Source organism: Prionailurus viverrinus, chromosome D4 (genome assembly GCF_022837055.1).
Source record: "Prionailurus viverrinus isolate Anna chromosome D4, UM_Priviv_1.0, whole genome shotgun sequence".
Classification (NCBI taxonomy): domain Eukaryota; kingdom Metazoa; phylum Chordata; class Mammalia; order Carnivora; family Felidae; genus Prionailurus; species Prionailurus viverrinus.
In genome coordinates this window covers 93,492,193-93,508,174 of record NC_062573.1, presented here as the reverse complement: position 1 = coordinate 93,508,174, position 15,982 = coordinate 93,492,193, and the positions used below count along the sequence as shown (strand labels likewise).

Below are 15,982 nucleotides of genomic sequence, written 5' to 3'. Positions count from 1 at the left end.
GAATAAATGAGTGGGCGGTGGCCAGGGTTTTTTTTTTTAATACTTTAAATTTTTTTTTTGTTTTTATTAGTTTTTATTTACTTTTCAATGTTTACTTATTTTTCTTAACTTTTTTTTTAAAATATTTTTATTTATTTTTGAGACAGAGACAGAGCATGAGCAGGGGAGGGGCGGAGAGAGAGAGGGAGACACAGAATCCGAAGCAGGCTCCAGGCTCCGCGCTGTCAGCACAGAGCCCGACGCGGGGCTCGAACTCACGGACCTCGAGATCATGACCTGAGCTGAAGTCGGACGCTTAACCGACTGAGCCACACAGGCGCCCCTCAATGTTTACTTATTTTTGAGAGAGAGACAGAGTGTGAGCGGGGGAGGAACAGAGAGGGAGGGAGACACAGGATCCGAAGCGGGCTCCAGGCTCCGAGCTGTCGGCGCAGAGCCCGACGTGGGGCTCGAACCCATGGACCGTGAGATCGTGACCCGAGCCGAAGTCAGACCTCTGACCAACTGAGCCACCCAGGGGCCCCCAGATTTGCTTTTAAATAATAAATCCAATGTGTTTCTACATACAAGCAACAAACAATGAAAAAAAAAAACACCACGTAGATTCAAACAAAAAATGAATTTCTAGGAATTAATCTAACAACGGACATGCAGAGAATTACAAAACAGTCCCAAGAAAACCCGAAAAAGATGTAAGTAAATGGAGGAAACACCCAACATTGGAGGGATCTCAGCACAAGCCTGATCTGCAGAGTCAACGAAATCCCAACCAAACCCCGCAGGTACTTTTGTGTGGCATTTGACAAAACACGTAAAAATGCAGAAAAAAGGCAGGACGGCTGTAAGGAACAAAACCAGCGGCCGACCTTACGCAGGAATGCGGGCGGTGTGCCCTGGCACAGGGACCAGCAGTGACAGAGGGGACAGGGCAGGGCTAGGGATGGGGCCCACATGCCACATGCACACGGGGTCAGCAGGGCGGTGCCCACAGAGGTGGTCTTCTCAATGAAAAGTGGCAGACCCACTCGGAAGTTGGGTGGGAAAAAAGTAAACCGCGGGCCCCAGATCACCGCACGTCGAAACATCGATTCCACTCACACTACAGACGTAAACGCCTTTCACGCGGAAACAGGAGCGTCGGATCTCGTCTGTTCGGAGAACGGACATCAGGAAGAGGGGAGGCTAGGACAACCCTGGGGTCGGACTGGATTCGGAGACACCAGCCCGAACCTGCGGTTTTTACAATCTATGAGTCCCAGCTCTGACGGACAGGGGGGCTTGCAAACAAGGACGTCCCTGTGGCCACACGCAGACCTCGCACCCCGACGGTGAATTCTCCACGCCACTCCCCGCTGAAGGGAGAGACAGCTGGATTTTTGCCCAACGAGATGACAAATGCTCCAAAAACCCCTCTCCACTCACACGGGAGCCACAGTGAGGGAGGGAGCACCGCAGGAGCGGAGTGGGGTATGTCGAGAAGCCCTTCCCGAACGCAGAGGGCCAACTAGCAAGGGTAGGGCGTAAGGCGTTAGCAACCAGCCCAGGCAGGATCGTCAACAGACGCCGAGGGCGAACCCACGCTCCACCCGGCCGGGGTCACCGATCGCCACCGTGAAGCCGCACGGGTTTCAGGTGCCTCCCGAGAGGACGCGCCGGGAGGGACCAGGCACCGTTTCCCCCGAGATGCGGCGGAAACGCACAACCTGAGCCCAAACAGAGGGACGTTCAGCCAAACGGCTGAACTGTGCTCTTCAGAAAGAGAAGTGCCCTGAAAGGCAAAGGCCGAGGAGGGGGGAGGGCACAGAACCGCCACGATACGCACTGTGCGCATCCGAACCGGGCACAGGTTGGGGGAAACCGTGCTGCTCTGGAGGATGGCATGGGGACACGTGGAGGGACTCAGGCACAGGCCGGCGAGCAGCACGGCGTCACCGCCCGGCCTCCTGGGCGTGGAGCACGGGACTGTGTCTATGGAAGAGGCTGTCCCCACTTGCAGGAAATCCTCAGTACTTGGGGGCAAAGGACACAATGTCTGCAGCTCGCCCCCCAACGGTCCAAAGACCCCACAGCCTCTCCGCAGGAAGAGAAACAGACGTGGCACATTCTTAACCCGTGAGCGAGTCTGAGCAAAGGACATTGATCTTGAAACGTTTTTGTAAATTTAAAATGAGTTCAAATCATGGGGCGCCTGGGGGGCTCAGTCGGTTGAGCGCCCGACTTCGGCTCAGGTCACGATCTCACGGTCTGTGAGTTCGAGCCCCACGTCGGGCTCGGCGCTGACGGCCGGGAGCCCGGAGCCCGCTTCGGAGTCTGTGTCTCCCTCTCTCCCTGCCCCTCCCCTGCTCGTGCGCTGCCTCCTTCTCAAAAATAAAATAAAATAAATGTTAAAAAAAATAAGTAAAATAAATGATTCCAAATCAGAATTCTTTAAGTAACACCTAGAAGAACATCACAGCCATCCACACGTGGAGGAAGAGGTCTTTAAACAAAATCCGAAAACTGCCATTGCTAAATCGTGAGCGGACCTCATGACATCAAGCCCAACAGAGGACACAAAGGGCAGCAGGGAGCCCACAAGAGCAGGGAGGCTCCGGGGCGCAGGCTGCCACGCCCGCTGTTACGGGGTGCCACGTAACCAGCTACCGCGAGAGACCCGGAGTGACAAACTGCAAGTGTTCCACGAGGTAACACTGACGATGTCCCGTATCCACAAACAACCGACAGACCACAAGAAGACGACCCCTAAGGAGGAGAAAACCGGTCAGCAGAGACACCCCAGGAAATGACACAGGACGGCACCAGTGGCAGAGGCTTTAAACTAGCCACATAACATGACCACAGCTTTAAAAAAAAAATTTTTTTTAATGTTTACTTATTTTTGGGAGACAGAGCAGGGGAGGGGCAGAGAGAGAGAGAGAGAGGGAGACACACAATCCGAAGCAGCTCCAGGCTCCGAGCCGTCAGCACAGAGCCCGACGTGGGGCTCGAACCCATGAAGCGCGGGATCATGACCTGGGACGAAGACGGACGCTCCACCGACCGAGCCCCCCAGGCGCCCCGACAGCAACTTTTAAAGCTGTGCAAAAGAGGAGGCCAGCGGCGCCTGGGTGGCTCAGTGGCTTGAGTGTCTGAGTCTTGATTTCACCCCAGGTCATGATCCCAGGGTTGTGGGATCGAGCCCCGCATCAGGCTCTGTGCTCACAGTGCAGAGCCTGCTGGGGATTCTCTCTCCTTCTCCCTCTGCCCCAGCCCGGCTCGTTCTCTCTTTCCCTCTCAAAATAAATACATAAACTTTAAAAAAAACAAAAAAAGAGGAACCCAATGAGCAGAGAAACAGGGAGCCAAAGATAAGAACCAAATGCAACTGCAGAGAAGATCAGCAAGCATTAGAAACAGCAATAGGAACTATTCGGTCAGCAAACAGAGCCTCGGAGATCGCAGGGGCAAAAGGCCACGTGACCGGGGTTCCGGACAGAGGGGCACAAAGACCCCTGAACAAACCATGGTATAAATGCACGTGCCTGAAAGGCTCCATGGACGTCAGCAGAATGAACACAGAGGACGCCACACAGGGGCACGTCGAAACCAGGTGGAGGACGGTCAGGGACAAAGGCGGCCCGCAGAGACACAGCATGCACAAGGGACACAGGAGGACGACAGTCCCCACGAAGAAAACAAGAGAAGGCGGAACACAAGCGTCCGGCCAGAATTCCAGGGCACGCCCGCTCGCGGCCACGGACACCCCCGCACAACGACAAGGGACTGCCTTCACGGCACGTAAATCACACATCACTACCGCAAACTGTCAAACGCTATAAAGACGTGTTTGCGAGTTTTCAGAATCCACTGCGGGTCCCTCACTAGGACGGCGAGGAGCTCAAGTCTCACGAAATGAGTATGTGCGGTAACTATCGCCGGGTTCTTTCGTAAGTGACATTTCTTTGAAAGCGAACTGGACATCACGTGAGAGACAAAGGAGCCTGACCCGCGCCTCACGCAGAACTTGACCCAGAACGGGCCACACGCCGAACGTGAGACCCAACGCCGTAAAACATCTGGAAGAAAATGTAGGGGAAATGTCTGTCTGCGTGCTGGTCAGGTAAAGACTTAACCACCACGAGAGCGCGGTCTGGAGAGAAATGTCGCTGACCTTGTACGAGGCGATTATCAGAGGCACCGACCGCCGCCCTAGCCGTCGAAAATCCGCACGTAACCTGGACTCCCCCACACGTAACTAGCGCACCGTTGACCGGAAGCCGTACGGGTCACACGCGGTCGATTAACACACAGTCGGTACGTTCCATGCACCATATACCGTGTTCCTAGCACAAGGTGAGCTGGGGGAAAGAAAATAATACCGAAAAGGACAGGAAAACACACTTACGGCACTGCAATGCAGAAAATCCACATTTAAGCGGATTGTTCGGGGTCAGTGTAATTAATCACTTAGCTTCATCAATATCCCAAAGTGTCCGTCTATGAAAGGCTCTGTCAAGGGAACGGACAGACTGCGGCGGAGGGGGAGGAGGGGGGAAACGTTCTCGAATCACAGGCCCGACAGAGGCCTCCGCCCGCAGCATGCAAAGAATGCCCGATTCTCAACGGTGCCTCACACCCTCGCTGATCAGACAGCCCAGTAAGAAGGGCACGGATTCAAAGGGACGGCGGCCCCGGCGGCCCCACGTGAAAGCTGTCCGACGTCATCGGACGTCACAGAGACACCGCTACGGCCACCGGGCACAGCTTTCAACATCAGACAAGACCCAGCACTGGCGGGAACGCGGAGCAGCTGGCGGCCCACCCACAGGAGAAGGCGGAGCAAGAGCCGGGGCAGGCCTCGGAGAGGGGGCCGGCCTGGCGCCCGCGGGCAGGGACGAGGACGGGGCTGACGGCACTGCTGTGAACTGGAGAGCCGCACGCCGAAGCCGGTACGTCTCACGGGACTTCAAGGAACTGAAAACCGGGGCGCCCGGGGGGCTCAGTCGGTGAAGCGTCGGACCTCGGCTCAGGTCACGACCTCACAGTGCGTGGGTTCGAGTCCCGCGTCGGGCTCTGTGCTGACAGCTCAGAGCCTGCGTGGGATTCTCTCTCTCCCTCCCCCACTCACGCTCTCAAAGATAACGCTAAAAAATGTCATAAATGTTAAAAAAACTTATAGAATTTTTTAAATAAAAAGTAATTAGTTTATCAAATTAATTAAATGAATAAAACGGACCGAAAGTGGAGAAAGGCCGGCTGGCTGTTTCAGGTAAAGAGGACGACGTGTGGGAAGGCTGGTCGCACGTCAAGAAGGGAAACCCGTGACCACGACCGCGCAGGGGGCCACAGGGACAAAGGCCCCAGGGACGGGGTGAAGATGCAGGGGGCTGGGCGGCTCAAGACAGAGGTCAACAGCGGGGCTAAAAAAGCAATACCAGGAGAAACTCGACCCAAAAAGTGTCGGCAGAGAGGAAACCGGGAAACGGGGCCAATGGAAACGGATGGAAAGACGGCAGGTGCGAACCCACCTCCGTCAAGTCTCATTCCCAGTGTCAAGAGACTCAAGTTGGACCGGATGAACCCGCAACGTCGACCCCGTGCTGTGTGTAAGCATGCACCCCCCTCCCCTGCCCCGCGCGCACCAGACACGGGAGCCGGCGTGGCCGCAGGGATCGTGTCAGAGCAGCCTTCACAAGCGCATGAGCTCCAGGAAACACACAAACCGCCACGGCTGGAGCACGAGGAAAGGGAAATCGATTCGTTCTGTACCCAAAGGAACGGAATTTATCACTAAAAACTCCCACAATTAACAACAATAAAAACCCGCAGAGCCAAGAGGCTTCACGGGTGGATATGTTCTATCAAACGCACAAGACAGAAGTCACATCAAACTTACACAAACTCTGAAAAACTACAGAAGGGAAGAGAAGGTTCGCGTTCTCCTGATCCCCGAGACCATACTAAGAGCACTACAGGTGATTGCCCGCCACGCACACGGGCGCAGAAACCCCCGAGAAAACGTCAGCAAACTGAACCGAGCGCGGCATAAACGCCACGCCACGTGGGTTCCATCCCGGGGCTGCGAGGGTGGCTCCGCCTTAGAAAGTTAACCGATGCAGCACCACACGTGTCCGATCCAGGCAAAAACCCGCGTCGCCGCTCAGGACGCAAATCAACTCTCAGGAGACCGGTGAGCGTGTGGCCGCGTGGACACGTGCCTCTCCCGTGACCCAGCAGCGCCACCTGCACGCGGACGTTCACAGCAGCAAGACAGCAACAGCTCCTGTCCCCCGAAGCCACCCACGCGCTGGCCACTGGTGGCCGCGTCCACGGCCTAGGACTAGGAGGACCGACACCTGGCACCACGTGGACAGGCCACGAAATACGGTGAGAAGAAAGGACTGCGTTCTGAACGATGCCACTTAAAAGATTGTGCAAAAGGCAAATCGACAAGGACAGGAAGCCGGTGGGGAGGCCGCAGGGGGCCAGGGCTGGGGCGGGAGGACCCGGAGACATTTGCGGGGAGGCAGATTGATCTGATCTTGACCGTGACCCTGGTACTCGACTGATTACAGCCCCCAGAGTCATCGCCTGTACACTTGGAATCGGTACATTTCACTGTGTGCGAACACTTGGAATAACCACCCAACAAGGGGAGGGAAAGGTGGGCCTGACCCGGGAGCACAGACGAGTCTCACCCGAATTCTGCGGAGAGAAGCAGACCCAAGGACGCAGCGCACGACCGTGCCCACCTGATGTTCTAGGACCGGCGAACGCACCCCGAGTGACAGAGAGCAGATCCAGGGCTGCCTGGGGCGGGCGGGTGACGGCAGCGTCCTCCGTCTGACCGTGCTCTGGTGCCACAGCCCAAGACTCAAGCGGGTGCATCTCACGCCCCTTCTGGGGAGGCATGGACGTCATACCTCAGTCACTCAGACGTAAGAGGGCACCTCAGGGTCTCCCGGGGTTTGGGGGCCACACGTGACACTGCACAGAAGTGCCCTGTCCCTGAGACAGGAGAAGCTGGGGGCCAGGGAGCCGGGGAGGCCACCCCCAGAACCTCAGAACAGCCCGGGGCCAGCTCCCTGGGCACGTGTGGGACAGGCACGCTGGGGCCCGCGCCTCCCTCGCGTGCCCTGACTGCTGCCTCCAAAGGGAGGGACCCCCCCCCCCCCGAACAGGCCAGGGACAAAACGCGCCCACTGCTCCCGGGGCCCTCCTAGCAGTTGGGCAGGGATCCAACAGCGTAGACACCCTGGGCCCAGGTCAGGAGGCGGTGAGGGGTGCTTAGGATTGGGATTCGCACGACAGACCTAGCCTTCCCCGTTCCCCATGGGACCCCCAAGGGGCAGCTGGGCTGCAGGGGGGAGCAGCCCCCCAACAGGCTAGGGGTCTGCCTGTCTGCTGCCATGCTGGGAGTGAGGGGCTGCCCTAGTCAGGGAGGTAGGGGCGGGGGCGGGGGGGCGGTGCTGGTTCTGGGGTGAGCAGGACACAAGGGTACCACAGGCCATGGTGGCACTGACCAGGGCCTGGTCCGTGGCAGGGCGCACACGCTCTGCGTCCTTCCAGGGCTCACAGGAGTCGTCTGCAGCTTCTGCTCGAGGCGGGGGAGACAGGACCCGATCCCAAACACCGCCAGTGTCTGTCCCGTGTCCGGGGGCCAGGACAGGGGGCAGACCCGGAGGAGCCAGCCAGCCCGCAGAGGGGAAGAGAGGGCGAGCCCAGGCAGGGCCACCAGCCCGCGGCCACCTGTCCCGTCCCGGCACAGCGCCCCGCGGGGCCCCTAACGTGGACGTGCCTGGCTAGAGTGTAAGTGCCGAGGAGTGCCTTTGTCTCATCCACAGGGAACGGCGTCTGCCAACAACCATCAAACATCTGCCCGCGCAGAGGAGGGGCTGGGCCCACGGCGGAAGGCGCCACGGGAAGCCCGGTCCTGGGGCGGTGGCCCCGAAGGTGGCTCCTCCCGGCCACCCACGCTCCTCCCGCAGAGGTGGCAGCGATGGGAGAGAGAGCCCTCCCCACCCCCCTGGGCAGCTCACTCTCCCCACCACCGAGCCTCGCTCCCTGGGGCCAGGGGGCAGCCTGTCCTGCCTCACGGGGACCCTAGCCAAGATTAAATAGTTGTTCGAGGTCCTGTTTGCTGCCTGTCTGTCTCCCCGTCTGCCCGTGGGTACAGACGTGCCCAAGGAGTGTGGCCAAGTAGAGGCCGCGAGAGCAGACCCCTTACTGCACTGGGGTGCCCTCAGTGCCCTGCTCACCCTGGAACCAGCACCTACCCCCCCGACCCCGCCATCCTGACGGGGGCAGCCCCTCACTCCCAGCATGGCAAGCAGGCGTGCAGACCCCAGGGGCCTTCGAGCACCTAGAGCTGGAGCAGGGGTTTCCTGAGCCCCAGAGGAGACCCTCCCCCAGCCAGCAGGAGGGACCCAGGGGGCCCTGACGTGGGGAGAGGGCCCCACGGCCAGGCGGGTCCCACCCCCTCCTGGCGCATCAGTCAGTCCTAAGAGCAACAGATCAGAAGACCAACCCAGGGTCCTCGGGGACTAGGAAGTCAGCTGTGGTGTGCCCGCCCCGCGGACGAGAACGTGGGACTCGGAGGGCAGGCGGGAGACGCGTGGGACGGCGGCGCTGCTGGGGCACGGTCAGAGTCAACTCTCTGCCTCTGCCGCACCGAATCCCTGCATGTCCAGGACGGGAGCTGCTGACGGTTCTTGTCAAGGCGGGGGATAGACATGGGGTGACCGTGTGGTGTCCCCCACTTCCCTACACAGAGGCTGCTGGTCAAAAGACCCTTGAGGGTCACTCAGGCCAACCTCTCCCTTGGCAGGTGGGGAAACTGAGGCCGGGAAGAACGGACTCCCCAGCGTCCGTATGTGGCAGGCATGCACTCTGGGACACCCCCGATCCCACCAGCTCTCGACGGCCCCGCCCCGCCCCCGTCCGGACCCCGGACCGGGGGCAGCAGGCTGTCCGGCCGCCCGAGGGGCTGTGAGGATGTCCCCCAACCAGGCCAAGCCAGGGCGAAGAGGGAGCCCGGGGTACAGGCAGCCGGCACCCAAGGGGCAGCCAGCCTTGGGGGACAGGCCCCCATCTCTGCCTGCTTGCCCCCACCGCCCCCTCCCCCACAACCGTCTTCCCAGCGGCCGGTGATGCCAGCGACGTCACTGCCAATAACCTAGATTTTAACCAAGAAATAACACCCCCCCCCCCTGCCCCACTTATGGTCTCACTGAGGAGAAAACCCAGACTGCAGCGCCCCGGGCCGACTGGAGGCAGGGCTGGTCCCGTGCCCGGCCCACCTCTGCCCACCGTCCCTTTCTGTCTCCCAGCTTCCCAGCACCCCATTCTCCTGCCAACAGCCCCCAGGGAGACGGGGGCAAAGGGCTCTGATGGCCGCCGGACTCCCTCCTGTCACCCAAGGCACGGGAGACCCCTGTAGGCACACTGCCCTGGGCCAGGCCTGTGCCCCTGCATCTTGTCTGAGAGCTAGGGGTGGGGGTGGGGGGACTGGTGAGATGGCCGGGTCAGAGTCGAGGCAGTGGGGCGGCCCAGCCCCCCAATCCCTACCCTGGCCGTTCCAGGGCCACTGTCCCATTGGCTCCTTGGAAAAGCCAAGGACACAGGTAGGCCACTGCCGTCCAGGTGGAGACAGGGCTCCAGGCTCATCAGGCCGGAAAGGCAGGTGTACTCAGACGGGCCGTCTCAGAGTACCTGCACCCAGAGATGCCAAGGCCTTGCCTTACTTCTTCCTACCCCAAACCTGCCAAGGCCAATGGCCACGTTGGATGGAGACGTTTGGAGGCTGGGCCATCTCCTCGGTGGGGTACCACTGTGGGCCACCAGCGCACAGCCCCCGCCCCGGGACCCTTGGCATATTCCAGCTCCCTGTGGCTGGCTCTGGGGCTCCACACGGCCCTCGCACGGCCCCCTGGGTGGCTGTCGGCCGTGGGCAGAGGGCACCGCACGCCGGGCAGGTTCCCGGAGATCCCCCTAAGGCCTGGGCCCAGCGGCCCTCTGAAGGGCCGAGCCGAGCTTGCAGGTTTCCAGGTCAAGGTGGTCTTTGCACTAGCGTCCTGTGGGATTCATGCAAACGTAACAACATGCACTTAAATAAAGTAATGACTTCTAGGGAACAACCATCCACCCACAGCCCCTGTAGGGGGCAGGGGGGTGCCCAGGGCGGTGCTTCCCTGCTCCCCATGGTGCTAAGAGGAACCCGGCTTGGCCAGACTGTCCAGTCCTCGGCTGCCCGGGGGGAGCGGCCGTCCCAAGGGCCCTAGCTGGTCGGGACCGCCCCCCCCCCCACCCCGCGCCCCAGCACTGATCAACAACTCCCTGCCTGGAAGTGGAGAGGGAGGCTGGTGGGGGGAGCAGCGTTTGCCCCATCAGGGACCAGGACGTGGGGGAGCAGAGGGGAGGAAAGAGCCACCACGCAGTCCCTCAGGGCCCCGGTTCTACATCGCCGCTCCCCGCTGGTACCACGGGCCCTGCATGCAAATTAGCAGGCAGCGAGCCCAGGCACACGGCCAGTTTTCGGGGAACACGGAAGGCAGGCGGACACCGGATCCGGGGCCCCAAATACCAGACCCTCCGCACCTCAGACGCACGGGTCCCCAGTGGGGGAGCGCCCCACGAGTAACTTGGGGGGACGTCTCTCACTCAGCTCAACAAGCACTTTCTGGCCTGGCCCTTGGTGGCGGACCCAGGGAGGTGGTGGCAAATGAGATGCGTTACAGGGGAGTCTCTGGCCTCACTGAGAGTCACGGGGCAGGTGACACCACACGGGTGGGGGGCCGGCTGAGGTCAAAGGTAATGCAGACGGGCCTGCTGGGGCCCCCAACGGCGTCTGGCGCTTTGCTGACGGGGCCGCTCGGGCCTCGAGCAGGCGGCGCGCACAGCACTCTGTGAGCCCTCAGCCAGGTCCCTGGTCCGCTGAGGCCCTCGGTCTCCTCGTCTGACGAGCGGGAGACCAAGCCCCATCCCACGTGCTGGACGGCGGCTTCCAGTGGGTGGTCTCTCGGCCTTCCCGCGGCTCCCATCTCACGTGGCATCGGCTGTCAAGGCCTCAGCTACGGCCACGAGAGGCTGACCTAGGTCGTGCCCTCCAGCCCATCCAGCCCGGCCCGGCGCGGCGGTCTCCCCGAGGGGCCACAGCCAGGCTGTGAGGGCCCACGGGGCGGGGGGCGGGCTTGCCTCTGCCCCCGCACGGGCCCCGGCGGTCCCCCGCGGTCCCCCGCGGTGCGTTACCTGCGTAGCCGCCGGTGGCCTTGATGTACATCTGGCCGTACTGCTCCTCCGCCATGGTGTCATAGGCCTCGTCGTCTTCCTCGTCCTCCTCGTTGTGGTACGAGGTGGGGCTGTCGGTGGTGGGCAGGCTGCTGGCCCCCGGACTGGTCCGCTCCCCCTGGGAGTAGGGCACCTGCTGGATGCTGGGGATGAGGGTGGCCAGGCTGGGCACCCCGTAGTAGGAGACCCGGGGCAGCTTGAGGGGGGCCGCGCCCGCCGCCACCGCGGCGCCGTCCCGGGGCCCCGTCTCCAGCGGGCGCTTGGGGGCCAGGCCCGGGCCGGCAGCCGGCGGCAGCTCCGTGGCTTCGTGCTTCACGCGGGTCAGCAGCGGGATGGGCGCGGAGGGGGACACGACGTAGGGGGGGGCTGCGGGGGCGGCCGGCTGCAGCTGGTTGCAGGGGCTCTGGGGCTCGGAGCTGGCGTCCTCGATCATGGCGGTCTGCGAGTCGCAGTGGGGCGAGCTCACCTTGAACGTGAGGTCCGTGCCGCGCTCCACGATGTGCTGGATCTGCAGGAAGCCGGCCGTGTACATGACCACGAGCTGCTCGCTGGCCGCCATGGTCAGCCTGCCCGTGTAGCAGAAAGACAGAATCTGCTGGAAGCAGGCGGGAGGCACGGTGCCCGGCAGCTCGAAGGCGCTCTTGCTGTTGCCGCTGAACAGGTCGCGGAAGTACAGGCTGCTGGCGGCCAGCACGGCCCGGTGGGCCTTGAAAGCCTGGCCCTTGACCACGATGGACACATCGCAGTAGAGGCCCAGCAGGCGCTGCTCGTTGAGGCAGCCGAGCACCGTGCTCCCGAAGTTGGGGATCTCGATGTGCAGCAGCTGAGACATGGCGGGCAGGCGCCAGAGGGCTCGCCTCACACTCAGCACGGGAGCGCCCGAGCGGGGCACATCTGTGGGGGAGAGAGAGGGCGCGGGGACACGCGGGTCAGGCTCCCCGGACGGCCAGGGCCCGCCGGCCAAGGGTACGGAACGGCGCTCGGCCGCTGCGCCCTCCTCCGCCGCGGTCCCCGCCCCGGCCCCCCTCCAGCAGAGCCACCCAGGGGAGGTCCTGGGGCCCCGAGCTCCTCACGGCAGGACCCTGGCTGGGCCTGCAGCCGGCGCTGCACAGGACTCAGGGCCGCATAGCCATGTTCCAGCCGGGGGGGTGGGGGGGTGGGGGGGTGGGGGGGAGGGGGACGCCCCCCCCCACACACACCCCCGCTCCTTGCGTGGCTCCCAGAGCCCACCCCCAGGAGAGCGCCTGAGCCCTCGGGGCCCGGGACGCCCCGTCTCAGCAGAAGCCAGGAATGCAAACAGAGGCCTGCACTCAGGGGAGGACGGGGTGGATGGAGGACAGAACGCGGAGCAGGGCACTGCCACCCGCGGCGGCTGGGAGGGGTGAGGGCGGCGGGCTGCGTCTGCAAACTCTTCTCCCCAAGAAAAAGTTAGCAGCAAAGGACCCCTCACAGCCCTGCCCCTCGGAGGGGCCGGAGCCCAGAGCGAGGGGGGTCTCGCAGGGGGTCTCTCGGAGGCTCTCGGTTTCTGGTTTGTTTTTCCTCTTTTCCCTCAGAGCAGCCACACGGAGGGCCCACAAGGGGGGAGTCCCACCCCACTGGCTGAGATGCTGGCCCCTCGTCCCCCTGCAGAGGCAGGCAAGGGGTGGGGGTGGGGGCGCCCAGGGGAGTGAGCTGAAGCCAGAAGTCAGTGGCTGGCCACCCCCGCCCCTCCCCCGGGGCCGGCTCCCCAGGCCGCCAGCGCCCGTCAGGGACCCGGCTGGACCAGCGGTCGGGAGTCTGTCGCAACCCCACCTGCCTGCCCTCCTGGTCCCCCAGCTCCCCGTGCCGGCCAATCCCTGCTGGCTCGGCCCCAGCCCAGGTGACTAAAGGGGTCAGGGGGGGAGTCGGGGAGGAGTGGGGGGGGAGGGACCGGCAAGGGCTTGGGATGCCACTGCCTCCTCAGGCGCCCCAGGGGCCGGGGGCCGGGGCTCCAGCGAGGTTGATCTGACGCCCGATTCAGAGAAGATTCGGAGAAGCCGGGCACGGACGGGTGGAGAAGGCGCCGGCCCAACTCTGCACAGCGGCGCCCGCACAAAGGGCCGCTCTGTCCCGAGGGAGGAAAGTGCAGGCGGCCGCAGAGGCGCCGGGCGGCCGGAGGAGGGAGGGCGGAGGGAGGGCGGAGCGCCCGGACCCCGGCGACAGGAGTTGGGCAGATGGGTGGCCGCGGGGGGAGGGCCCGCAGTGCCCCCGCTGCGGAGAAGTTGCCGGTCGGCCGTGGCACCGGCCCGCGGGGGAGACCTACCTTTGGCGGCTGCCGCCGGTGGCCCGGCAGTGCCCGCTCCGCCTGGCAGGGGCAGGCTCGCCAGCTGCTCCGGGAATGCAGCAAACAGAGCGGGAGCCCTTGGGGTGGGGAGGGCGCGAGGAGCCGGGAGAGGAGGAGGAGGAGGAGGAGGAGGAGGAGGAGGAGGAGGAGGAGGAGGAGGAGCAGGGCAGAGAGTCTCGGCGCTGGGCTCGGCGGCCGCAGCTCAGCTGTACCCAGCCCGGCTCTCCGGGGCAGCGCACAGCATCTAAATGAAGAGGCCGGATGCAGACGGACATTCAGGCAGCTCTCGGGAATGAATAGCGGCCTTTGACTTGGGAGCCCAAGTAAATGCCAGCTCCAGCCCCGGCTTTAAAAACAGTGGAGTGTTGGTGCCAGGGGAATGCACGGCTCCGGGTGTTGGTACAAGACAGACTTTGATGACTCACCACAATGCAAACAAAGATGGCAGAAATACTGTACTGTACGCGGAGAAACGCTCCGTGGTGCCACGGCAACTGAGCGCTGAGATTTATGGTGCGGCTCTGCATGTGAATTACCCAGTAAACGGCCGTCCTGCCATCCAGCACAGCCCGAGTGTCAAAGCATTTAAAGTATTCCAAACAGTCTGCAGGGCTGGCACAGCCACCAACTCTGCCAGGGAGGGAGGGTGGGGGGCCAAGGGGGTGGGGGACAAGGGGTAGAGAGATAAGGGGACGGGGGGGGTGGGGGATGAGGGGGGCGGAGGGCTGGGGTCGTGGGGGCTGGGGGGGTCAGGCGGTGGGGGATGAGGGAGCAGGGGGGATAAAGGGACAGGGGAGAGGGGGTGGGGGACGAGGGGGCAGGGAGCCGGGGACAGGAGGATGAGGGTGTGGGGGCACAGGGGGGCGTAGAGGGCGGGGAGGCTAGGAGGAAGGGGGGCGACGGGGTGGCACAGGCAGGGCAGAGGGTGAAGGTGGGGAGCCCGGCGGGAAAGAGGGGCAGGTGATGAGAACAGGAGGCAGGAAGGCAAGCACAGGTGGGAGAAGAGGCCCAGAGACAGGGAAGGGGGGGCGAGGACGAGGCCCAGCCCCCCCCTTCCCCCCCCAGGGCTCCGCAGTAGGCCCCTGCTCGCCTCCCTACTTCTCCCTGGGGTCTGGAAGCAGCAGGGCCCGCTTGTGCAGCCCTACACCCCATCCCACTCACCCAGGAAAGTCACCCTGTCCCCCAAGCCCCCACGCGGGTCTTTTCAAGAAGAACAACTCTGTGAGTGCAGCTGGGCCAGGCCGAGGGGGGCCCCTCCCAGCAGCCGGGCAGCAAAGCCACCACCTGCAAGGGTGCCCGTGTGAAGGAGGCTGGGCTCCTCCCCTGGGCCTCCCTTGGGAGGGGAGGCTGTGCTGTGCACACGGCCCGTCCTGTTCCAGGCCCACGCTCCCGCCTGTGGCAAACCACTGGCCCGCCCTGCCTCGGTCTCCCCTCTCGCCCCCAACCGCGGCCCTGGGAAGAACACACACAGCCTGCAAAAAGGAAGTCGGTCGAGACGGGTGACGGCCCGGCTGCCACCACCGAGGCCGGAGCGGGAGGGGCCGGGGCACAGGCAGCGGCCCTCCCACCGCCCCCTCCACGGCAGCGGCGTGTCCGGAGGGAGAGAAAGGGCCATCTGGCGCGTCCGCGCTCACATGCGGCGGGCTCAGCTTCCCACAGCAGATAAAACGCTGCGGGAGGAACGGCACAGGAAGAAATACAGGTGTGGGGAGGCCTCCCGGCAGCCACCGTGGGACGGATGGCGACTCGGCGTGGCGGCCACGTGAGCGCTGAGCTTGGAGCGTCGGCAGAAATGGTCCCCACTCGCTGCTCCGACGGGGGACTTGGCCCTCGTCCCCCTGGCGATGGAGCCAATCCGGACCCTGGGCCCTCGCTCTCCTCTACCTGGAGGGTGTCGAAGCAGCAAGTCCGGGGGAGGGCGGGGGTGCGCGCGTGGCCCGGTCAACAGCAGACAGGCCTCAGGGCAAGGGTCTCGCGCTCTGCACAGCCTGGCCCCGCTGCCCTGGGGAAGCTGCCTGGGGGTCCACGCGGACGCCTGTGTCCGCACAACCCCGGGGAGCGGTGGGACAGCCTCGCCGGCATCCAGACCCAGAAGGACAGACCCAGGGTCGCCCCCGCCAGGAGCCATGTCAGGCCTCCCGACTGGACTGTGCTGTCCTAGCAGCCTCCTTGTCTTGGGGCCTAGGAGGAGCCCACTGGCCCCAAGATGAGGGGGCTGGGGGCACAACCCCCCACATGCCACCCGGCCACAAAAGAAAGCAGACCGGGGCACCGGCAGAGCTGACATGGGGAAACAGAGGGCCACCCAGAGGCCAAAGGATGGCGGGACCCATGGGGGGCGGGGCAGGGCCACGCCTGGCCTGGGTGCTGGCCTTGGGCCTCCACCGGTTCTGCAGGAGCAATCCCCCCGCCCCC

At 63.4% G+C, this 15,982-nt stretch overlaps 1 protein-coding gene across 1 annotated transcript in view; it reads right to left on the bottom strand.

Moving 5' to 3' along the window:
* Nucleotides 1–15,982, bottom strand: part of NACC2 (NACC family member 2) — a 66,025-nt gene that overhangs the window by 15,407 nt on the left and 34,636 nt on the right. Inside the window, 1 exon segment of the mRNA XM_047829587.1 lies at nucleotides 11,227–12,159. Within this exon segment, the coding sequence (XP_047685543.1) occupies nucleotides 11,227–12,097 (871 nt within the window). The 5' untranslated portion in view covers nucleotides 12,098–12,159.